General features: G+C 34.5%; 1 protein-coding gene across 1 annotated transcript; it reads right to left on the bottom strand.

The window, feature by feature from the left end:
• Positions 1-18,718: 18,718 nt before the first annotated feature.
• MANEA (mannosidase endo-alpha) lies at positions 18,719-24,680 on the bottom strand. Its single transcript, XM_081036286.1, has 2 exons — positions 24,608-24,680; positions 18,719-23,850 (listed from the first exon to the last, which is right to left on the bottom strand). The coding sequence occupies exons 1-2, from the start codon at positions 24,637-24,639 to the stop codon at positions 23,175-23,177; spliced, it is 708 nt and encodes a 235-aa protein (XP_080892412.1). The 5' UTR covers positions 24,640-24,680; the 3' UTR covers positions 18,719-23,174.
• Positions 24,681-25,484: the final 804 nt, after the last annotated feature.

Genomic DNA, 25,484 nt, shown 5'->3' on the forward strand with positions numbered 1-25,484 from the left:
ATCGTGATATTATAAAATTAGAAATATGTAGTCTTTAACTCTACAGAGGCTGATTCAGTAGGGTTGCGTCGGCCTGGGAATCTGCATTTTAAAAACTTGTTAGATGACCAGTCATATGGCAGACTGTATGGCGACTAAACTTAAGTAAAACTCTGTGTCCTAAAGATTTCTCCACCTGGTAGCTATGATAAATTAAGAAGGAGCTTTCACAGGACCATTCCACAGGAGCTTAAGATGCCTAGATTTTACACTGTCTGGAAAGAGGGGAGTAAACCACTGAAAATATAAATGCCATCAGCTTATGATCTCAAAACCTAATAAGCAATACTTGTTGTGTTAACTGGTAACCAGAATAAGTTGAACTACTTTAGAAAAGGCAAAGGCTGTGCATTTAAAAAGTTTAGGGATAATGAATCTTACAAAGAAAATAAGACAAAAATTTTTATATATTCTTCCACTCTCCCTAATTAATTCATTTCCAAATAGCTTAAATTATATCTGAAGTCAAATACAAGACTGTGCCAACTGTTGACAAGAACCTTAATTTTATGCCTATGAATGCACATAATCAAGGGAAAATAAATATGTTCCCATAGGAACCTCAAGCGACTTGAGCCAATTTGTCATTTAAAAAAGGATCTTCTTCCCACTCTGTGATTCCATCTTTATATTAAGTTCAGTGATAAGCAAAACTTGCCTATGTTGTTAGAGGTCAGGATTGTGTTTGCCCTTTGGGGAGGGGTAGCAGTGCCTGAGGATGGGGTTCTAGGGAGGACGAGGGGGCTTTGTTGCTGTGGTAATGTCCTAATTCTTGATCTGGGAGCTGGTTGTACAAAGGTTTAAATACATTGAGCTATACTTAGGACATGTACTTTGTTTAAAAAGAAATATTTTAGAATAGTTTTAGATTTACAGAAAGATTGTGAAGCTAGTAAAGAGGATTCTCATAAACCTTACACCCAGTTTCCCCATTATTAACATTTTACATTTGCCACAATTAATTTATTCAGATAGTCTTAGTTTTTACTAGTTACCCCTTTTCAGTTCCAGGATTCCACCCAGGATTCCATATTGCATTCAGGCATCATGTCTCCTTAGCTGTGACAATACTTCAGTGTTTCTTAATTGTGATGACTTTGACAGTTTTTAACAACACTGGTCAGGTATTTTGCAGAATGTCCCTCAATTAGCATTTGTCTGAGATGTTTCTCATGATTAGACTGGGGTTTTGGGTTTGGGGGAAGAAGTGCCATTCTCATCACATCAAGAGTACATACTGTCAACATGACTCATCACTGTTATTGTTAACTTCATCACCTGCCTAAGATAGTGATTATCAGGTTTCTCCACCATAAAGTTACTATTTCTTTTCTCTCCCTTTCCATACTGTGATCTATGGAAGAAAGTCATTGTGTGCAGCTCAGATTTAGTGAGTGGAAAATTTTGCTCTATTTAACTTGAGATTGCAATACCTACATAAATTATTTGGAATTCTGCCACAGAATTGTTTATTTTATTATTTATTCTATCATTTAGCTATATCAATGTGAACTTATAAATATTTATATTATACTTTAGATTGAATCCAATGTTTATATTCTATGTTGCTCAAATTGTTCCAGCTTCCACCACTGGGAACTATTTAGTTGTTTTCTGTGCCCTTTTGACATACCCTCACACTGTGTCTTTTTAAAATGTTTTTGTTTTATTTGTTGTTTTGGTAAGCATTTCCTTCCTTTCTGAAATACAAAATACTCTAGGCTCATCTTATGTATTTCCTGCCCCAGGCCTAGACATTGCTTCAAGAAGCAACTAGTTTTGTTGTTGTTGTTTTGTTTTGTTTTTTATTATTTTTAAAAAATTTTTTTGGAGAATGGTAGCCTTTTCAGACTGGTTTCTTTCCTTTAGTAATATGCATTTAAGACCCATTCATGTGCTTGTGTGGTTTGATACTTTATTTCATTTCATTCCTCTATAGTAACCCATTGTATAAATATAAAACAGCTTTTTAATCCATTTATATATTAAAGGACATCTTGGTTGTTTCCAGTTTTTGGTGATTATAAATGAAGCTGCTATAAAAATGTGTGTATGGATTTTTGTGTGGACTTATGTTTTTAAATCATTCAGGTAAATAAGAGCTTGATTGCTAAAATAAATGTTAAGATTATGTTCAGCTTTGTTAAGAAACTGCCAAACTGTGGTTTGTAAATATTTTTCCCCACTCTGTGGCTTTTCTTTCATTTTTTTTAATAGAATGTTTTACAGAAAAGTTTTCACTTTTATTAAAGACCAACTTATTGATTCTTTCCTTTCGTAGATTATGTGTTTAGTGTGGCATCAAAAACTAATCACCAAACTCAAAGTAACATGGGTTTGATGCTAAAGAAAAGACACAGTAACTTGACTTGATTATAAAAACTAAAATTACATTGTTCTTGTGCAAATCTCACTTCAGCAACCGATATCAGGAGGCCAGATTTACAGACAGCTCCTTGCAAAACCACAGCACAGTTATGGTTGACATTTTAAAAACTATATTTATTATACACCTAATTCTAAGGTTCAAGTACTCTCCTTGGGGTTGGAATTCAGTTTTTGTTAATGAAAAACCCATTTATCTAAATCGTATTAGGTTTTCCACAAATCTGAAATGTGAACACCTGCAAGTGATATTGACATTCTAAAGCCCAAGCTGCATAGAAATTGGCAAGTTATTTTTTATTGTCAGAAATGCCCTTGATCCAGATCTCTCTGTGAGGAAAATAAGTATTTAATGGAGAGAAATAAACAAAACCAAAAAATGAAGCCCCGCATTATCCTCTGAGAAGATGGATACTTTTTAGAGGCAAAGGGATGTCACTATATTGGTAAATCCTTATCCTGAATTATTTTGTAGTGGATATTCAGAAGTTATAGAAGAGTATAGTAAAATGACAGCTCTGATGCCAGACTGCATGCACGTGTCTCCCAGCTCCAAAAATGACTGGATAGTAGATCTCGCACAAGTTACTTCATCTCAGTTTCCTGACATATATGTAATAGTAGCAGGTCTATGTTGCATGTGCTCACAGGGGACTACCCCGCTGGTTTAATTTAGTACTGATTTGGTCAGGGGTAAGGTTCTTTCTTCAGCTTTATTTTCATCAGGATGTCAAACTTTCATACTGTCTCTTCAATGGGGAGCTTACATGCATCCAAAGTGGGGAACATTTAGGTTGTTCACTACTGATAGCTTGATAGGGAAGAGGGGCAGGGAATTCATGACCCACCACTGTTTCATCCTGGTGGTGAATCCTAACAATCCAGTCTCTCCTATAGGTTTTAGATGTCACATCAGTTTTTCCCTCATTTCTGCCGTCCTGTTTTATCTATGGAAAGACTGTCTCTGAATAGAAAAATGTTTTTTCCAACCTTAGGTTGGCAGGTTTTTTTGTTTTTTTGTTTTCCCAATCTTTTTTTTCCCTTTCCGTGTAAGATAAAGGAAGGGAAAATATCCCTCGGGTTACAAGGTGTGAGAAGAGGGGTGGGGAATTAGAGAATATAATTAGATTAATTGATACTTCAGGATATAATTCCACCATTGACTTCATACCCAAAGCCCAGTGCCTGACACTAGAAAGAGACTAGTTACAGACTTACATTCCGATCTAATCATAACCACCACTATGAGGAAGACTGTCTTGTTCGGGATGCTATAACAAAATAGTACAGGCAGGGTGGCTTAGCAATAACAGAACTGTATTTGTAGAGTTCTGGAGGCTGGAAGTTTGAGATCAGAGTGCCATGTTCGGGTGAGGGCCCTCTTCTAGGTCACAGACTTGTTGTGTCCTCCCTCAAGTGATATAGGGACAATGGAGGTCTCTGAGGACTCTTTCACAAGACCACTATCCCATTCGTGAGGGCCCCACCCACGTGATCTAAGGACCCCCCAAGGGACCCATATCCTAATAACATCATCTTTGGGTATATGAATTTATGTTGTGGGGGATGGAACACAAAACATTCAAACCATAGAAATTACTGAGAAAGTTTCCCTAATTTGGAGTTTGGAAAAGATTCTAAATAAGAATTCCTGGGTGGAGAGACAAGCAAACAGGCAAATAAGCAAACAAAAACAAAGTGGGGGACTGTCCTGACCACTTGAAATAGCAGCCAACAATATAGGCCGAAAGGGAGAGTGAACGAATGGCTGAAAGGAAAAGAATCTGAATTTTCCTGAATGCTTTCTTTGACTAGCTTGTATTTCATTTTAAAAAGCACCATCTTGATCTCAGACCCAGAAAAGAAAAAATCAGTCTTATTCTGGCACCGACATATATTTTATCAAGGGCCAATGAAAAGTTATTCAACGCACAACAAGATAAGTAAGATACATCTGTCTCACATCAGTCTTAACTTTGGATGTTGGTTTCAATGCTCCTGATAGTGTCAGGACAAAGGCTTACCACAGGAACCAGATCAGGTGACCTCTAACATGTTTCTTTTTCTTTTTAGCACAAATGATTTCCAAGTCACATGCAGTAAAGCAGATTTAATAAATAGATGGGAAATTCTCTCACACAATTAGCTGATATTCATTACATGGAAGTATAACATATTTAAAAGATTGATACCAACTTAAGGATTTAATCAATTTGAGAAGTCATTTTCTATTTCGTAAGCAATACTTGGGTCAATTTTGTATGTTGTATCCAGAAGATAGAGTTATTCGTTTTTCTAAAACACATCATTAATCCCATTCCTTTTTCTTCTATTCTATGAACCTCTAGGATATTCTCTGAAGGTACTCTGAAGCTATAGGGGATGAATTAATCATAATTTTTTTGTTTTCACTAAATGTGCAGATTTTTAGCACTGAAAGCTTGATTTTTCATATAATAGTCTATTTGCATACGCTTTACATGTTAATTATTATACTGCCATTCTCTTTGCTACAATTAAAGTTAGCACTTTATTGTATAATCCTATTTCTAAGTTTTATAGCAAGACAGTAAATATTCCCTGAAGCTAATATTAACCTACACAGTTATTTGCATTTCTTTTTTATAAATTGAGATGTACGTGTGTGTGTGTGTGTGTGTGTGTGTGTGTGTGTGTGTATTCCCCAAGTGTGAGGATGGCAAAAAGTTTAGAAAGTTTTGTATTTTTGCTTCCATTTCTTAGCCTCAAGTTGAATTATATTCCAGTATTATAATGATTGAATATTTTCATTAACAGTCATTTTATCATTGCTACAAGTAGTTTGGGTTAGATATATCTGATTCAACATTCTGTATATGAAAATCTTTTCTGTTAAATCACCCCTACTATCTTATGATTTGCGTGGGTTCTGAATAATCTATTTCTGAGTGGGCTACTTGCTATGAAAATAGACCCGACCAGAAGTTTGCTAAGGACTAACACCAGTATTGACTCATCCAGTCTTACTAAGTTTAGAGGCTCAAGGAGAACACCATAACACAGATATCATTTACTTTGCATTTACTTTCTAAAACATAGACCATCTCTACTCTCTCTTCTAAATCCATCTTTGCTAACTGAAGAAAATATTCTAAAAGCATTTGTAACAATATGGATTGGTTGTCAAGAGACCCAAGTTCTACCTGGCAGTCTGATCATGTATAAGTCTCTTAACATCTGTCATATTTGGTTTATAATTTGAAGATGTTGATGAGGTCATATATAGGGCCTAGAATTGCTTTAAAATTCTGAGCTGAAATTTCAATATCAAAAGACCTATATCCAAATCCCAAATCTACTCTGACAAAGCATCGATTTTCTAATCAACCTCCCTGAAATTAGTTTTCTCATCTTTGAAACAAGAGAGTACCGTGTTTCCCTGAAAATAAGACCTAGCCGGGCAATCAGCTCTAATGCATCTTTTGGAGCAAAAATTAATATAAGAGCCAGTGTCCTGTCCTGTCCTGTCCTGTCCTGTCCTGTCCTGTCCTATCCTATCCTATCCTATCCTATCCAAGACCTAGTCTTATGTTATAGTAAAATAAGACTGTGTCCTTTATTAATTTTTGCTCCAAAAGGCGCATTAGAGCTGATTGCCCAGCTAGGTCTTATTTTCGGGAAAACATGGTATGTGATCTCCATAGGCTTTCCCAGGTATAACATTAAAGATTACAGATTACTACATGCATATATAGTAGCAACAAAATAGAGAATAAAACCACAAATGATGGCAGGTTCAATATATGCATTATATTCTGCTCCTTCCTCTAAAATCCCATTAAATTACACCAAAAGAATGTTGATAAGGTAGAAAATGATAAGAACAATGAGAGAGAGAGAAGACACAATAGCAACAAAATTTAGAAGCTGGAAGGCAGAGAAATGTGGAGCTACCGACTTGGTACACCCAGGAAAACTGAATCCTAAGCCAACAATGTGGAAAGCAGAGAAAAAACTATTATATTTACACTGTATGCCTTCAATAGATTCCAGAATTCACTTTCATACTTACCTCTGGAAATCAGTCAGAAATTAGGGCTATAAGAGCTGACTGAAAAATCTCTTTAAGGTGTTGGACCTCCACATATCCTTGTTACTCTTGCAACTGAGCAATGGTTCTTCTTCCATCCAGAGAGTGATTGAAGTTTCTGGATTGGGGCAGACTGAGGACTGAACTGGGGAACAGCAGACCAAGTTGAAAGTTGGGGTCCATACATAAAAGTAGTAAATAAAAGTGCATCTACTGATTGTTGAGTCCCCAAACTTTCTTCTTCATTTGCCCCCAGAATGCTAGCAGTCAGGCAGGAGACTGAAAGAATCTTCTCCATGTCATGTGGGTCAATCAAGAGAAAAGCCCTAATGATGCTGACAGGAAGTTGCTCAATAAATGGTTCAGATGAACACCCACATTTAAACTATGCTCACTAAGTCCTTTCCCAACATTGCTACCAGTTCTTTATTGTCCACTCTGAAATATAAGTGGACAGCCAAGAGTAAACTGACATTTGAGGAATGTATTTACTATGAAAGTCAAGGCCAAAGAATGAAAACAAAAGCAGAACAAAAAGATAACCTGGAAGAGAGACTAGGCAATGACAAAAATAAATAAATAAATAAATAAATAAATAAATAAATAAATAAATAAATAATAACAATAATAATAATAAAAATAACTTCAAAATGACTATTTTTAACTTCAACTTTTATAAACATTAAAAAAATAAAACCAAATTAAAGAAAAAAAAAAGCAAGGTGACAGAGAATTACCAAAAAGATTTGGAAAGATGAGGGTTAAATGTAGGGATTGAGGAATGTAAAGAAGGAGGGAGGAGAAGGAAGAGCCACTCTCTGGGTAACTGATATAAACTGAGCCAAATTTCAATCAAACAATGTTCCGAAAGAAAACTTTGTTAAGTTATTGACTAGTTCAGTTCTTTTTAATATGAAGTATTCCAGAAACAAAATAACCAGGCAGGTAAATTTCAGACTTTAGGACTATTCAAAGAAACTCCTAAACTAAGACCTTACAATGAGCTTTTATTTAAAAGCCTCTTTTGGTCATGGTTATTAGGATTCCTGGCCTCAATTTCACTAGCAGAATTCTGGCTGCAGTGACAGGAATGTGCTGAATTCTTTCTTCTTTGCCTGTTTTGGAACTAAGCCCAAGGACGGCCCTAAACAACCCTTCCTATCTCTAGAGGTCCTTTGGAGGAAGTGCAGGGGCAATTCTGGGTGCTCGAGCCGTGCCCACATTAGGGGGACCACTGATTTCCTCCTGTCCTCCCAGGACACTGTGGTGAGGACGTGTTGGAGGTGTGAACTCGCAAGGATTGGGACTGATTTGTCTGAGACAATAGTACAGTCACCAGGTGGTGAGGCGAGGCTCACTCCATGGTTTGGGGCCCCAGTGGGGAGCACCTGGCTGTGCTCATGGAAGGAACTCCGTGTACATGGATCCATGTGTTGGATCTTCATCCCTGTGGCATTGTGCGGGGGAAAGCAGGAGCCCAGGCACAGCTCATCTCTTACAGGGGCCTGCTTAGTGGGTGCTGTCCACAGGCCCAGTTACCCACTTTCTCTCTACTTGGTCAATGCCCAGTTTCCACATTGTAACCCATTCCTTTTCCAAGCCCAGGAGCCCTCAGTGGGGGTAGGAGGCTACGCTATGTGAAGTAACCCCTCGGTTTTGTGAAGTAGACTTGAGAGCAGTGGAAGAGGCTGGAGGTCAGAGCTGTTCTAATGTATTTCATGGAAAAGAAAATCAATGTACTTCCTGTGCTTGTTTCTCTGTCACTGCTTTTTCATTAGTATGCAGAAAGGTAACCATTCTCTCTTAAAACACCAATTTTTTAATTGATGGAGTTTTAACTCGTATTTTTAGGTGTGGAAATACTACTTAACTATATCGTTTGCCCATGATTATCTCTCTTCTTGTTCAGATACTCCATACTTACTTCAAAGAGGTGGAAGAGATTGTCACACTTCAATAAATGATTCTTCCTAAACTGCAAGTGCTAGTTTGAGAAAGCTGACATTTAAGAAACCATGCTGTGTTTCCATGGAAACTACTTGCAGTTTTAAGAAAAACTCTTAGAACCAGATTTTAATCTCAAATGCAAGAAGCACAGTACTACACATTCTAAATGGGGAAGAGGAATGGAGTAATGGGAAAAAAATGCTAATTTGAAGGCAGAGAGTGATTGTTTTCTACATATTTAAAACCTCATCCCAAATTTATATTCGTTGTATGTATATAGTTTACCAAAAGTGCATTCAAGTTTATATTGTCAAAGGTCCTAGCACATTGAAAATGAAGCATTTTCTGTAAGAGACTCTCCATCTTCATTTTTAGTGGAAAATTGAGAAAGCCATTTAAAAGGAAAAGTACTTTGAAGAGACAATTTTGTGATTATGCACAATTGGTTTATAAAAGCTGGCATAGACTCATCTCTGTGGAAACGTAATACCATTGTCAGGCACTGAATGACAAATGTGTTAAAAATGTAGACGATGGGCAGGTGTGGGAGAAGTATGTTAAACAAATAAAGATTCACAATAAGTGAGTAGGATTCTTTTGTAAAATTTGTAATGAAAAAGAGAAAAAGCAGAAGGTTTGTGACAGTCTCAAAAACAGGAATACGTTGGCACATTTAAAAAGTAAGTTGTAAGGAGGTAGGAGGTATTGCTAATTAGAACAAAGAAAACGTCTTTAAAAATTTTTGAAAGAACTTTTTAATGTTTTACCATCTGGGAAAGATGAAAGCTAACTAGAGGTTTACTGATTAGGTAATGAATCTGACAAAATGTCCTAACTAATTATTTTTCTTCAATGAGTCTTGGAGCAGGAAAGGATCTGTTGATGAAAATTTCTTAAAAGCTCGGATAATTACCACTATGATAGTTTACTGGGTTAAAAATAAGGGTTATTTTATGTGAACGATGGTGGTCAGGGACAAGAATAATGGAGACAACATCCCCTATTTCCAAGATGAAAAAAGAACGAGCCTATCAGAAATGTGGTAAGGTCATCAACAGCACTTAAACACCTACAAATGCCTTCTAGGACGTGGGTGCTGAATCTATAGCGTAACAGCACATTCTTCATCAAGACATAAAACATTTTAAAGGAAAGCTGTCTTTTTTTGTACCTCAAGTTGTGATATTCTGCTATTTCCATTTTCATGATTTTCTGTTCTGCTCACGATTCACCGACCCCTACGGACTTGTCTGCAATGTGGTGCAGCAGGGAGTACACAAAGGACCCGCCGGGACACGGAGCGTGCATTCCAGAGGGATGGCAGGCCTTAAAACTCTGTAATGTTGTCTTCCGGTAAAATGAAGAAAAGTGGTGTAGTGCAAGGGAATAGAGAGTAATGTGTCTGCCATTTTAAATAGTAAGGAGGGAATTTTGAGACTTTTAGGCGGAGACATAAATAAAACGAGGGTGCAGTGAGCCTTGTAAATATCTTGAAGATCATTCCAGAAAGGGAAAAGGAAAAGGAACCTGATGAACACACCTGCCGAGAGTGCTCTATAGACAGCAGAGAGGTCTGTGTGGCTGAGGGGGGAGAGGGGACGTGTGAGCAAGGAAACAATGGAGGAAACAAGGACAGAGCAGAAGCAAGGGCTTGATTAGGAGGCTTAGCTGCCTCCTGAAATACTTCGGGTTTTATTCTTAGTGTTGAAGGATCATTGGACGTTTTTAAGAAATGAAATATCACGATGTCACTTAACATATTAAAAAGAATCATTCAGCTACTAAAAGGAGGGTATGTGTCTAAAAAAATAGAAACAAATTGAGAAGCTACAGCCAGGGAAGAAAGATGGTGGTGAGAATCAAAGTGGTCCTAGTGAATGGACTGAGAAAGGTTCATATTGAGAACACATTTTGAAGTTATAACTGGTAGATTCTCAACAAAAGAATGCATGTTGGACATGAAATAAAGACTGGAATCAAGATTGATTCCAAAGATTTTGGAATGAGGAACAAAAAGTATGCGGATGCCACGTTTGTGGGAAAGCAAATGTTTGTGGGAAAGCAAATGTTTGTGGGATGCAGGAAATTAAGATTTCAATTTTGAAAAAGGGAAATTTGAGTTATTTATTAGAAATCCAAATGCAGGTTACATATACAACCCTAGAGTTCAGATGACAAACTCGGGCTATAAATACAGTTTGGAAGTTATACGCATATCTACGAGATTAAACGCCATGCAACTAAACAAGATTGCCTAGGAAGGGAATGTGGATAGGGAAGAGAAAAAGGTACAAGGATAGAGCCCAGATCATTGTAATCTTTGTAAACTGTAAAGCATTGTAAACTGGTTAAGAACGGCAGGAAAATGCAGCACAGCGGACTGAAAAGGAGCAGTCAGTGTTAGAAGGAAAACTGGAAGTGGGCAATGTCACCAAAACTAAGGGAAGCTAGTACTTCAGGAAGGAGGAAGTGATCAGCTGTGTCACTGCTGAGAGTCTGAATAAAATGGAGACTGAGAATTACCTTTTAAATTTAGCAATTCGTAGGTCATTAGGGACTCTAATAAGAGCACTTTTAGTGCAGTGGTAGGAGAAACAGACTAATTGGATCCAAGAGAACAGCAGGAGAAATAGAGTACAAACTACTCTCCTGACATATTTTCTATGTAAAGGAACTGAGGGATGTATCTGGTGGGGGATAAAGTCAAAGGAAGGTTTTCTTGTTGTTTTATAATGGGCATATTATACATGCTTTATGCAAATGAGAACTATCCAATAGATAGGGGATATTTGATGATGTTGAGGGAAGAAATGATTCTAGGAGCAAAGTCTTTGGGATGGAGAGAGGAAATTGGATCAAATGCACAATTCAGAAGATGGCCTTAGGAGCATGGAAAGTTCATACACTGTACCAGGACAGACAGTTGAATAACTAAGATAGGAATACTTGCTGATGAAAGTAGGGGCTCTGTTCTGATAGCCTCTATTTCACCAGTGAATTCTGGAGGGCACAGACAAAGAGTTTGGGGAACTCAGGGGTATATGAGTTGCGTGTTGCTGGGTAACAATAATATCACAAATTTAGCAGCTTAAAACAATGCAACGTTTTCATCTCCCAATTTCTTGAGGTCAGGAGTCTAAGCACAGTGAGTCTGGTCTTCTGAAACGCTATTATCAAGGTGCCGGCCAAAGCTATGTTTCAAGCCGTGACGAGGGAAGGATTCTCTTCCAAACTTGGGGTTGTTGGCAGGATTCAGGTACTTGCAGACTGGTGGACTGAGGATCCTAGTTACTGGCTGGCTATTGGCTGGCCGCTCTGTTTTCTGTCATGTAGACCTTTCAAATAAGGCTGCTTGCTTCATCAAAACCAGCAAGGAAGAGTCTTCTAACAAAACAGACATTACAGTCTTATATGTCATAATCCGAGATGTGACATCTAGTCACCTATACTGTTGGTTAGAAGCAAATCACCCACACTCAAAGGGAAGAGATTACACAAGAACTTGAGCACCAGGGTGTTGGGATAATGGTTTATTTTAGAGTCTGCAGGAAAGAATGGGAGCTCGAGTCAGATTAAGAAATATTCAGTGCCATATGGAGCTAACTTAACATCAGTTGCGTTCATTAGACTTCAGCTTTCAGCAGTTGTTCTCTTACTGCCCTTTTACTATTCCAGGATACAGTCCCAGATACCATTTGCATTTAGTTATTATGACTCCTTTGTCTCTTCTTGTCTATGACAGTTTCTCAGTGTTTCCTTGTTTCATGACCTTGACATTTTTGTGGAGTACTGGTTAGGTATTTTGCAGAATGCCTCTCAATTTGAGTTTGTCTGATGATTTTTTTCTCATGTCTAGACTGGGGTTATTTTTTTGAAAGAATACCAGAGAGAGAACATGTTTTTTCGAAGTTAGAAGAAAACATCCTGTTTGCTGATGGGAATGATTCACTAGAAAAGGGGAGATTTGATGATGTGGGAGTGAGAACTATTGTCAGAGTTATGCCTTTGAGCAGACAAGAGGAAATTGGATTTAGAACCCAGAGGGAGAGACTGGCCTCAGATGAAAATAAGGACAGTTTATTCATAGTTAAAAGAAGGGCTGAGAGCTTAGGAACACAGGTGATACATTCAAAAGAATACATATGGTGGCTTACTATGGTGGCTTACGTACATTTTCTTTTGATTGTGTATTACTTTTCTATTGCTATGTAACAAATTATCACAAAGTTAGCAGCTTAAAATAACATATATTTTATTATCTCAGTTTCCATGAGTCACGATACCTGCCATGGCTTAACTCAAGTCTGCTCAGGGTCTCACAGGGTTGTAATAAAGGTGTCAAGGGTCATTTCCCAGCTCACACAGTTGGGGGAATTCATTTTCTTGAAGCTGTAAACTCCTATGGTGGCTTCCTCCTTCAGGTCAGTATGAGAGGATCTCTAATGTCTTGTCTCTAATCTCTGAACCTCTTTTAAGGGGCTCACCTTATTAGGTCAGTCCACTGAGGATTAACTACCTTTTGATTAACTTAGTCAACTGATTAGGGATCTCAATTATTATGTCAAAACCCCTTCATCTTTGCCATATAAAAATCTCAGGAATGATAACCCATTAACTTGCCATACTCTACTAGAAGTAAATTATAATCCTGCCCACACTCTAGGGGTGGAGATCACATGAGGGCTCAATGGGCATCGTCTTCATTTGCTTCTACTTTCTTAATTAAGTAGGAAGCAAGATTATGCATTGTTTAGACAGAGGAGAAGGAAGTGGAGGTTTGAGAAAATGGGAAAAAGAATGAACTATATCCGAGAATGAGTGTACCTTTTGACTCTAAACAATCTCTTTAAGATTTGTAGGGCTTCTCCAGCATGTGGTTTCCTAAGATAACTAGCTATCCAACCTAGTCCTCATACTTTAATCAATTACTAAATATTCTGAATGGTACTTGTGAGGTTTTTGTCATAAATAGTAAGAAATAATCGATTCTACTATCTTTTTAAAGATTTATTGATCTCTGAGGAATTATGAATAATGGAGAAATGAGGTTAATATTCAACACATTTTCTAAATCTTAATATTACTTGAAAAGCATGTCAATATTTACATTTTAAAAATTTCTGATGCATGTTTTGTTTTAATAGCAGTATTAAATTTAGCAAAACATTTAATGGAAAGAGCACGGAGATTATGCAAATACTTCAGGAGCTATGACTATCTCAAACATTGTACTTATTAGAGTAAATGACTGATTAAAAGTCTGTTCAACTGGGACACTTCTAGAATTTCTGCCACTAATATGTTAAATCAACACCAATATACTTACTTTTAGTTAGCCATAAAGTTTTTTGTTTGTTTGCTTGTTTGCTTTATAGAACTTGCCTGAAATTGACTTTGTGTAAAGGGCTCATTAAAAAAAAAAAAAAATGGGTGGCCCATTAGCTCAGTTGGTTAGAGCGCAATGCTCTTAACACAGCTCAATCCCCACATAGGCCAGTGTAAACTGCGCCCATGAAACAACTACTAGATTGAAACAACTACTCGGCTTGTTTGGAGCTGATGGATACTGGAAAAACACAATTAAAATAAATAAAAGTTAAAAAAAAAAAAACCTTATGAAATAGAACTACAATTTTATTTTTAATGTTTTAGTTAATAAAGATAAAAGGAAATTACATATATATGTGCATGTATATATGCCAATATTATTTAGCTACAACCATCAAAATCATTGAACAAATTTCAATCTTCTTTCAAGTAGCCCGAGAGGAATAGAATAACATCTAGAAATGTTCATGAACTTCTGTGTAACACAGTGTTTTGTATATGCAACTCTTCACATGAATGTATCATCAGTTCAATAAGCATTTAATTTGCACCTACCATGTGCCAGGCACTGGAAATGTAAAGATACAAAAGACACACTCACTAATTGGGGCTAGACTTCAAAGCTACAGGAAATGCTATATTTCATTAAATTTAGTGTTGTGTCCATGGCATTTTTTGGAACAACTTATGTATATCTATTAGGTTCTTTTCTATGTATATTTTATATTCTTTAAAAAAGTGTAAACAAAGATATTCCTTACACTCCAGGTGCTTATAAAAACTTATCCCAACACAAAGTATTAAGTTGGTGCAAAAGTAGTTGCGGTGTTTGCAATTATTTTTAACCTTTTAAACTGCAATTACTTTTGCACCAACCTAACAGTAAGTGATAGAAAAGTATTCTGAGTGCCTAACCTTTGAGTGTAGGGACAGTGTGGGGTGTAAGGAAATATGCCTAGATAAGTTGACCCTGTAGTTAAATGACAGTTTGTTCAGGTACATCTCTACTCAGCTGTGGGACATTGGAAACTTCCATACTATAGTTTCCTTAACTGTATAACAAACAAAAGCTACTTCAGAATGTTGGATGCATATTACATAAAATAACATGTACAACACTTAATACAGTGTTTGATACACATTAGATACTTGTTAGAAATATTTCCCTTCCTCTATTTTTCTGTCCAACTCTTATCTTTGCAGTAAAAGGAAACAAAGTGAGGAACAATGGAAAATACATCACCAAAAAATAAAAATAAATAAAAAAGATCTTCACAGGGTTATGAAATAACAAGTTATTTGGTGATCCTTCTTAAGTAAAATATTATTGTAGCAGAAACTTTAAGAAAAAAATAAAGAACTAGGCGATGAGGCTATCACCGCAGGCCTAGAACAGTAATGGGACATGTTGTGAAGAAGTTTGTGCTTTATTCTTTAGGCAATTAGGAGTCACTTAAAGGATTTGAAGCAAGAGAATGACCTTGACTCTGAGTCTAGATAATGATTTGAAATAGTCAATACTATAGGTATACAAACTAGTTGAGAAGATATAATAGGCCAAATAAAAAATAATTATGTCCTGGATATGGTCAGGTAGTACAGATAGAGAATAGTATGAATCTTTAGGAGATATCTAGGGGAAAAAGGAACCAGTACTTAATGCTTGATGGGATGTAGGGCATGAGTGAGACAAGGCAAAGAATGACCCCAGGTTTCTGGCTGTGTGGCATGAATGACATGAATTGAGATAGGGAAGAGAGAATAAGGAGGGAAGATGAGAGAAATTCTACTAGTGGAGGTGGAATTGTTGTTCATATAGTAAAGATGTGCTTAACTTTCCAAGAAATTGCCAAACCGTTTTTGAAAAGTGAAATATTTTACACAGGAAATGTTTAAGAACTGGCATTGTTAGTCTTTGATTTTAGCCATTTGTATGAGTGTGTGGTAGTACCACACTGTAGGTTTTAAAAAATAGTACTATACAGAAAATTCGTATTTTTTGTGTGTTGGGGGGTATACAGCTGTGAATTGGGCAAAGTAGAGTCCAGTAGTCACTACTTCAATTAGGATACAAAGTAGTTCCTTCCCCGCCCCCCAAATTATCTTGTGCTGCTCCTTTGTAACCAACCCAGCCCCAACTCCTAAAGCTTGGACCACTATATTGTCTGTAGAGTTCTGCCTTTTCCAGAGTCATACAAATAGAATCATAAAGTAGATAATCCTTGGAGGCTTCTTTCACTTAACAAAATGCATTTGAGATTCATCCATGTGGTTGCATGTATTAGTGTTTCATTACTTTTTACTGCTGAGCAATATTCTATTGTACGAATGTACCAGAGTTCATTTATTCTTTCACTCACTCAAGGACATTTGGATTGCTCCCAATTTGAGTATAAAAACGACAGTAATGGCCAACATTTATTGAACATTACCATGTCTCAGGACTGTTTTAGGCACTTTATTTGTATTAACGTATTTAATATCCACAATGTTATTTGAAAGGCAAAGATTAGAATAATAAAATTCAGACTGGGTGACAAATTCAAGATTTGTATTTTATAAAATTACTACTTTTTCCCTGACCATTCTTATATCTTTATTATAGAAATTCAGAGTTTTTATATCTTTATTATAGAAATTCAGAGTTTTTAATTTTTCTTGGTTTTGATGCTATCGATAACATTGACATAAAAATAGTTTTAGTGCTAAATAGCACTTTTAGCCAACATGCAGCCCAATCCTCTCATTTTAAAGATATGGAAACTGAGCAGATTATTTATTAATAAACATTTTGGTTTCTTTTTTGTTAATGATGAACTATGGTTAATAGACTACCAATTCAGCAACTGTAAGCCCCTTCCCGACATACCCTGTTTCCCCAAAAATAAGACCTAACCAATCAGCTCTTATGTCTTTTGGAGCAAAAAGTGATATAAGGCCCAGTATTATATTATTATTATATTATATAAGACCCAGTCTTTCAGTATAGTAAAATAAGACTGGGTCTTACATTAATTTTTGCTCCAAAAAGATGCATTAGAGCAGATTGTCTGACTAGGTCTTATTTTCGGGAAAACATGGTAAAATTCTGAGTTAAGTACCTAATCTTATTCTACCTTCTGGAATTAATATATATTTGACTCAATTGATTTTCATTTTTTCAATTATTTATGAGAAAGGTTCTGTCATGGTAGCCAATTAGACAGACATAAGGAATAAAAATATGTAAAATGCATCACCTAAAACATAATGCTTTATTAGTTAAAAAAAAAACTCTATCTTGAGAGCAGAAGCTAGTATCGTAGTCATGTGTATATCCCCTTTCCCACTACATGCTCTGGCAGAAATTCAAGATATAATTAACGAATACCCTCAAAAACTGTGGGAGAGCTGCTTGCAGGATAAATACATGGAACCTCCACTCTTTGGGATGGATATGAAATTTGGTCTCGATGCGTTACAGGGAAGGTGCTGATATTGTTCATTGGGTTATAGTATCCTCTTTATGAGACTCCCCAGAAGGAATTCATCTCTTAATACCAAGGCCTACACTTTTCTTGAGAAATGTATTTGTATTTTACACTATGGACACTACACAATATGTAGATTAGATGTCCTTTTTCATATTGGCTACTCAAAAGCTTGTTAAATTTGTTACCACTGGGATAGCAGAGTATTTACCATAATATTAGTTTGCATTTTATGCTGGGCTCAATAAATAGGAATCAAGTGTATTCCTATTCTTGCTCTATTTTTATCTGAGACTATATTGCCACGTTGTGTATTCTAACAAATCACTAGTATGCTTTTTGAAATAAATCAGGTAAGAAAAATACGTAAATTCAGAGTAAGACAGAAAGGTTGAATGGCAGACATGCAACCTACTTTTTCCCCTTTTGCTGCCTAAGTGGGGGCTAGAATTAAACCAAGTTACGTATTACTTTTTCTGCCTACCTGGCAAGCTTCAAACGTGGATCCAAATCTAATAAGCAACAGAATGAAAACATTCCAGATCCCTCTTAGTAAATATAAAGAAATTCAAATTAGCTATTCAAAAGCTAAATTAGGAGGAATAACAGAGAAGATTGGCTAAGAGATATGCACCTAACTCATTTTTTTGGGTGCTTTAATTTCTGATCTTGCATCGACCTGAGGAAGGCTATCACATCAGAGCCCTCACGGATTAACTTTCATTGACTTCTTTTTTATTGTTATATACTTGGAATTTATCCAATAATCATCACGATGACTAGTCATATGAATTCCCCTTGAGTGTTACAAAAAAAGTTGAGGACATTTTTCACAATAGTTTTACATTCTTTTCCTATCAGAGGTCACAAATCAGTGACCCGTGAAATAGATCCAATCAGCAAATCTTTTTAAAAACTTTGCAATATTTGCCATGTTATAATTAGAAAAATTCACACACACACACATTCTCATTTTAGTGACCCATAACTACAAAAGGCAACACGAACAGGAGCTGATTAGCAACTACTTTTAGGTGAGAGTTGTTCAGGCTCTAGAATCTCTAGGGTCTTCAACCTGATGCAGGTTTGTTTACAACACCTGATAGGTTCCTGTAGGTTTTGCATTTTGAGCCTAGATATAATGCCTTTTTGATAAATTTATTTTAAAATGTATCAACAAAGTAAAGTGTGCTTCATATAGGAAAGGAGGTGCTGCTTTTCTGGCAATAACATAGTATCTTGCATTAGCTACCCAGAGCTCAATACTAAATGTGTCGTCAACCAGACATGCTGTGCTACTGCTATATGTACATTCTTTTTAAAATTCCATAATTCATTACATATTAATTTTGTAATTATTTTTTGTAGAAAAATACCTTCAAATCCTTTTTGCAAAGTCACAATACACATTATAATAAGAGAAAACATTACCTAAACTCTAAGAATAGATAGACTCGAAAAAATGAAATGAGGAAATAATGTGCATTAACAGAATATTTTATTTGAGGATTAAATTTTTAGCTACAAACATTTAATACTCTTATGAGGAAAAATAAAACAGATTTTGAGCTTGGCTACTGTTCATATCATTGTCACTAAATATTTTTCTTAAAAATTATCTAAAAAGAGCATGATTTTCAAGAATGCACTATAATTAAATATAGTAACTAGCAAATTTTCAAGAATATAGCAACCAATTTGTGGTTGACTTTTTACAGGTAGTCAGAGATTAGATTGCTCTAGTCTAATATTAATGGCTTAATAGTCTGCCATGTAACTAATATAAGTCTGAGTAATTAATAAATGATACACAGAACAGCAGTATTCAATAAATATACGTTTAACATATATAAACAATAACAAGTTGTGCCATGCTACTCTTAGGTGACTGTTCACAGATTTCTAGTTACTCCATGTATTACAATTGAATTTCTTCTAAATATTTTTCTCTTTTGCATTTGATATTTTCAAGATCAGGGTAAAGTCCACATTACATTAGACACAATTATCAAATTAACATGGTGATAATGTCTTTTGTAAAACTGATTCTTAAATACTTTCACGCATAACCATAATTATTTTAAATGTGATTGAGTAGCTGATGTTTCGTCACTTTGAGTTGTTTATAATGATCTTTGTTCAGATTTTTAACCTATTGTTTCAAAAAGTCAAAAACAAAAAAAGATGATAGAATCACATACCACAAGTTGAACTCTACGTAGAATTGTATCACCATGGTACATCGTTTTGTCATTAGTTATTTAAATAGGGTAGATTCCAAAAGGCTTTTTATCTTTATGTTTAAATTTATAATTTTATATAAATTGAGAAACTTGAAATTCAATATCTAAGATACTTTGAAATTAATTCTAGAACATCCAATAGAAAAAGTGCCACTATGGCTTGACATTAGTACATTTTATATATATGACTATTTGCTTAATAGGTCTCAACTTATCATAAATTGAACAGTAACTATATAACAACAACAAAGCTAATCACATTGAAAAATGCTTCTCCCTTTATTAATCACTGGAATATAACAGCACTATGACTAGATTTTTTTTGGATTTGACTAAGAATGGAACCTCTATAATTAAGCCAAAGCAGTATCTGAATTCTCAAAAATATAACCTTACATTAAGCACGCAATAACATTTAAGCATTATGTGGATTATAATAATGCTAGTATAAAATTTAATTTGGAATAGTTTTTAGAAAAGGACTATCTGAGCCAAAAGATGCTTTTGCTTGTGGTTAGATCAATTTTTTTATTTTGAAATTGTATAAATTTGTAAAAATAACTAAAATTTTGCTGGTCATAAATAAAGTATACGGCTTCTGTACTATGGGACAGGAGAGTGCTGACTAAATTCAGATTTTACATATAGACTTTCAAGGACTATTTCTGTAGGCACTATAGAATTTAAGAGCAGTCATCTTGTTTAAAATGAATAACTCATCAGTTTGAAAAAGCACAAGGTTCTGAACTTAGTAGGTTTTCAAGTTGCTTGTTACCTTTGCTGTTTAAGGGGAAGATCGACTTCCTAAACGATGTCAGAGCGAATATCTGATTAGGCCCAAAGAAAAAAAGAATAAGAAAACATCTCTCAAATTAAAAAAGAAAAACAACTGTATTTGTGTGTGTGTATCACAAACTCAGATTTTGAAAGTATTTACAGTTAAAGATACCTACTTTGTTAATGCTGCATATCTCAAACAGAGAAAATATAGAGTGTGACTGAATATTACTTTTCATGTATTGATCAGAAATTAAACATTTCATAAATAGAAAGGAATAGATTTTTATATCTAAGACACAATGTATTTCAGGAATGCTTTTACTAAAGTTAGCTAATCCATATAACGAAATAGTCATCTTTTAGTTACATACCCTTAAAATGGAAATAAGTTAATATACAACTGATATAAACATTAGTAACAGCAGTTTTTGACAATATTAGTCCTTAAGAGGAGCAGTGAAGGAGAGATTTGGTTTCTTCATGTAAAACAGATGGACTGATTGAACTGTAAAAGGATTCACTATGATTCATGCATTGCATATATATTACACTTTCTCTTTTAACAGTTATTTTAGCTTACTGAATTCAAACCTATAGTTTTTAAAATTAGAAAATCAATTCTTTGCTCTTATTGTGGTCATAATGATCAATGCTTTGCTCTTATTGTGGTCACTATGACTTGTGTTACTAGTCATAAGGTAAACGCAGTTGTAATGAATACCCGAGGAAGATTTTGAAAGCATTGCTCTCTAAGAATAACAAAACTATTAGAGATAATTCCTTCTAATAACTTTTTTAAAACAGGAGAAAGGAAACATGATAGTCATATAATTATAAATTAGTAAACAGTTATGTGATCAGATTCAGAACATTCTTCCCTCGATAACTTTCTGCAATGAAGACAGAATCTGTTTTGTTTTATTTTACTTTGAAATCTGACTGATTGCTACTGGCTAGTTTGGGTAATATGTTGGGAACCACAACAAAGGTCAGAGGTAAAAACTGTGCTGTAGTAGATTACGTATGTCTACAATAGGAGCAGGATAGAAAGCAGCGGCATCCAGGTTGAGGATTTGCTCACCGTGTCTTTGTACACTTTCCCTTCATCTTAGAACTATTTCATAAAATTAATTTTCTGTCACAGTGGGTTCAAATATACAACATAAGCAATGACAAAAATTCCTCTGTAGTAGGTATATCTCCACCTAAACTTTAATAAAAACATAGTACATATAAAATATTATAAGGTATGATATAGAGTTTATCCTTAAGATAGTGGCTAAATGGATATAAGAAGAAAAAATCCACAGGTTATATCTGTGTGAGTGTTCCTATGAAGATGTTTAGTTATATTAGTATAGTGTTTTTATTCTAGTAATTTCCTGCAAAAAGATTATTACTATTGTAGTTATTTCCTGTGGCCTGATCATTCTCTGAGAAATGGTAAATTCTTAACTTATTTAAGTTTAACATTAATCATGCCCCTTTTCAAAAATAGTATTTTACTTCAAAATCACTGCTTAAAAATAAATTTCATCGTCTGATGAGCTATTTTATGATAAATTCCACTGCTACTTTCTGTAAAAATGTCTTTATATTCTGAAGATTTATATGCATTATTGTTTAATATTACCCTATTGCTTTCTTTAATAAATATCTAAGAAGTAATATTCATGTATAACATATGACATATTTTTTACTATAGTTCTAGCTAACTATAATAATAAAATCTATTCTTTCTCTAGCTTTTAAAGTAGAGATTCATTTTTAGCATAGAGGTGATTAATTTGTCACAATATGACAAACAATTGATCACAAGTATTTAACCTGATAGGAAACACAAAAGTATGTTTTTATTAGAATACCATTATATACAATTTAAAATTACTGTCTTTTAAATGAAATATTATTTGTATCATTAAGTATTAAACTTAATCAAATGTCAAACTTTAGGAATAAACAACATATAAAGGAATTTTCATGTCCCTAAAATCTAAAAAATGCTAAGCAAATGTTCTCTATTACTTTTCATAAAAATAGCTTAAAATATTAAAAGACAATCCAAAAATAGTATCAACTTTTTTCTTATCTAACAGGTGGTCTCTAACAGTAAATTGAAAAACATGAATAATAGAATAACAAGTTAAACACTGACTCTAAAAATGGTTAACAATGTGGACATTATACCTTCATAATTGTGAAACAACAATATTTTCTTAATAATTGAGAAACAATCATTAAGTTTTATAAAAGAACTTTCTATAGCTTCTAAAATCTGGAATTCGACATTGTAAAGCAGAAACATTAGACATGCAAAACACATAGCATGCTATAGGTAATCAAAAAACCACAAATGATAGGTATCGAGCTGCAGAAGGCAGGACTTCCTACACACAACAGGGTTCACAGCTAGGTTTAAGGTCAATGATTTTAAATTTTAAGAATTATTACTAGCGAGTTATCCAGAATCTAAACACCGATACAGTAACATTGATTGAATCATTGAAGAAAACTTAGATAAAACCTGTACATTATCTTTTAGGTCTTTTTTCTTCAACAGACATACCAAATATACATACAGTCCTATTTCTTTGGGCCCAGAATACAAGTAGAACTTAACTGTGTTCTAAGTACTTTTAAGTTCTTTATGTAAGAAGCATTTATCTATTGTGAAATAAAAAATTAAATTGCAATGAACGCAGGATTTCAATCAGAAATTTAGCAAATGATGACACAGGAATGTCTTCTCAGTGCAGCATTGTGAAGGGTGGCAATAAGAACATTACTACCTTTAAAAAAGTACAAATTATTTTTATTAAAGTTAATAGTAACAGTGCATACTGATTTTGACAGTTTTCTTTCCATAACTAAAAACAAAAGGCATTTGTTGAAATTAGGTGATTTCTGTAATTATTAAACTTTAATCAATGCATTAGAAATAGGCAGCTGGTGATCTAATGCATAAGTTGCTCTTTCCTTACTGTATTTTTCAGACCACTTGCGAGTTAGCTCTAGATAAAGACTTGGTTTATGAGGCCGGTAATCCAGGTAGACTGTATTACTGGTTCTTTTGGGAACAGCTTTTTCAATTTGAGTTCCTTCATGCCACTCGTTAAAGGAGGTGATAGAAATTACACTGGGATGGGCTTGGAGTGCAGCACTCAGAGCGGTTTCGTAATACTTCCCATTGACACGGTTCCGAGTGTTCTGAGTGTTCCATGGGCGGATGCTGGTGTCTATGTATCCTGGGCCCACACTCGGGATAAATATTAGTTTGAAGTGATCACAAAATAATTTTAGCTTAGCCCAGTTCTCATATGATGAGCCATAAGTAAAGCCATTTGTGGCAAAATATGTGTAAATTCCATCAAAGCCACTTTGAAGGATATCATATTTATGTTTGTCTTCTACTAGAAGTGCAATAAACAATCCATCGTAAGGAGAATTGCGAATGCTCCGAGACCCTGAGATAGTTAACAGATTGGCCCATTGTTCAGGCTTTGTAATATAGGAATCATAGACATAAAACATAGGAAGAGCATTGCCGGTCTGAGTCTTGTACCTGTAAAAGGCTGGATGATTTCCATATCTAGAATACAAACATAGGTAAAAGTGCAATGAATATTCACAACTCATTTGCCATAGTAATTCCTTTGTACTGAAAATGAAGCTAATCAGTACGGTTTAAGCACATGGTTCACCTTTCGGGAGTCAGTTATATAAGTGTAATTATTAAAAGCGCATTTTTAATTTTATACATTAGGAAATAAAATTCTGGATACATTAAGGTATTACTAAACACGAAATTAATTACCATATATTGAGGTTTACAAATGTTGACTAACATCATGAATATATAAATTACTTTTTTGTATCAGTGATAAATGGCCCACTGTTGCTGACAAATTTCTTCTAAGAGGATGGTATCTAACACAGACTATTATCAGTAAGATCCTTGAACAAAATAAATCTGTATTAATAAGTTCCCCATAATCAGACTAAATATAAATGAAAATATTAGATGTAGGTCCATTGCTGTAAAAGCAGTTCACATTTCATAATCTGAACCTTCTTTTAAAAAGCCAAAACTCTATACTCATAAGATTTAAAGAATATGCATTGAAAATGTCAGTATGACAGAAATCATGAATAGCCTAATAAACATAAAATAAAGAGCAATGTCCTTCAAAATGATTGTAATATTCATTAAAAGTTAGTTTAAATTAATTTTAATGTCAGACCACAAATCCTTTAAATCTCTCAAATATAATTCAAATGTACTTTTCCTATAACAATAATTATCACTGGATCATAAACCAGTAATTATAAACACAGAAGAAACTCACTTGTCTATAATATATTTCACATTTTTGTACATGTTTTGATCATCTCGATTTTTATATGGTTCGATGTGAAAAGTGACCTAAAACAAAAATAATGATTAGAGACAAAATTATCTGTGATATAAAGATAAAAGTATATCCCATATGTTAAATTAATCCTATGATTTACTAATGTTAATTTAAAATGAATACTTATTGAACATAGAAGTTACTGAACAATTTTAATAGTAATAACATTTACTAAGAAGATTTCCAAATATTTTATACATTTTACCTCAGTTAATTCTCACAATTCTATAAGGTGGCTATTATTACTATCTTAATTTTCTAAATGAGGCAAAGTTAACATAGTTGCAGTAACTTGTCACACCGAGCCAGCTGGAGGCAATCTGAATTCAGAGCTCAAATATTCAACCAGTGTGCAATACTTCTTCTTGTATGTCTATTCCTTATAAAGAATAGGGACATATTCTATATTCAGACATGTATGTCTATTCCTTATAAAGAATAGGGACATAAAACAAAAAGTGGTCTAGAAAAATCCGATTCTCAGGTGTGATCATTAAGTTTACACTTAAATGGAGCCAAAAGCAAATGACAAATTCTTCTATATAATTAAAATAGCATTTTACAAAACGTATGGTTAATTTGTACTATTAATACCCACTAGTACTATAATAGACAATTTCAGAACATTTGCTATTATTGATACTGTAATAGTAGAAAGCAATAACCAAAAATACTTTTTCAAAAATATTGTGCACAAAAAACTCTATTTTTTAAAACTGAGGTAATGTTGCTTAATAACATTATCAAAATTTCAGGTGTACAACATAATTCAACATTTGCTGCGTGCTTACCACCAAAAGTCTACTTTCCA

The sequence above is a fragment of the Rhinolophus hipposideros genome (genome assembly GCF_964194185.1).
Source record: "Rhinolophus hipposideros genome assembly, chromosome: 3".
NCBI lineage: Eukaryota > Metazoa > Chordata > Mammalia > Chiroptera > Rhinolophidae > Rhinolophus > Rhinolophus hipposideros.

Coding starts and splice junctions, on each gene's coding strand:
- MANEA (XM_081036286.1), bottom strand. CDS start 24,639: ATGTACAAAAATGTGAAATATATTATAGACAA. Junction 23,851..24,607: donor GTGAAATATATTATAGACAA/GTGAGTTTCTTC, acceptor TTTGTATTCTAG/ATATGGAAATCATCCAGCCT.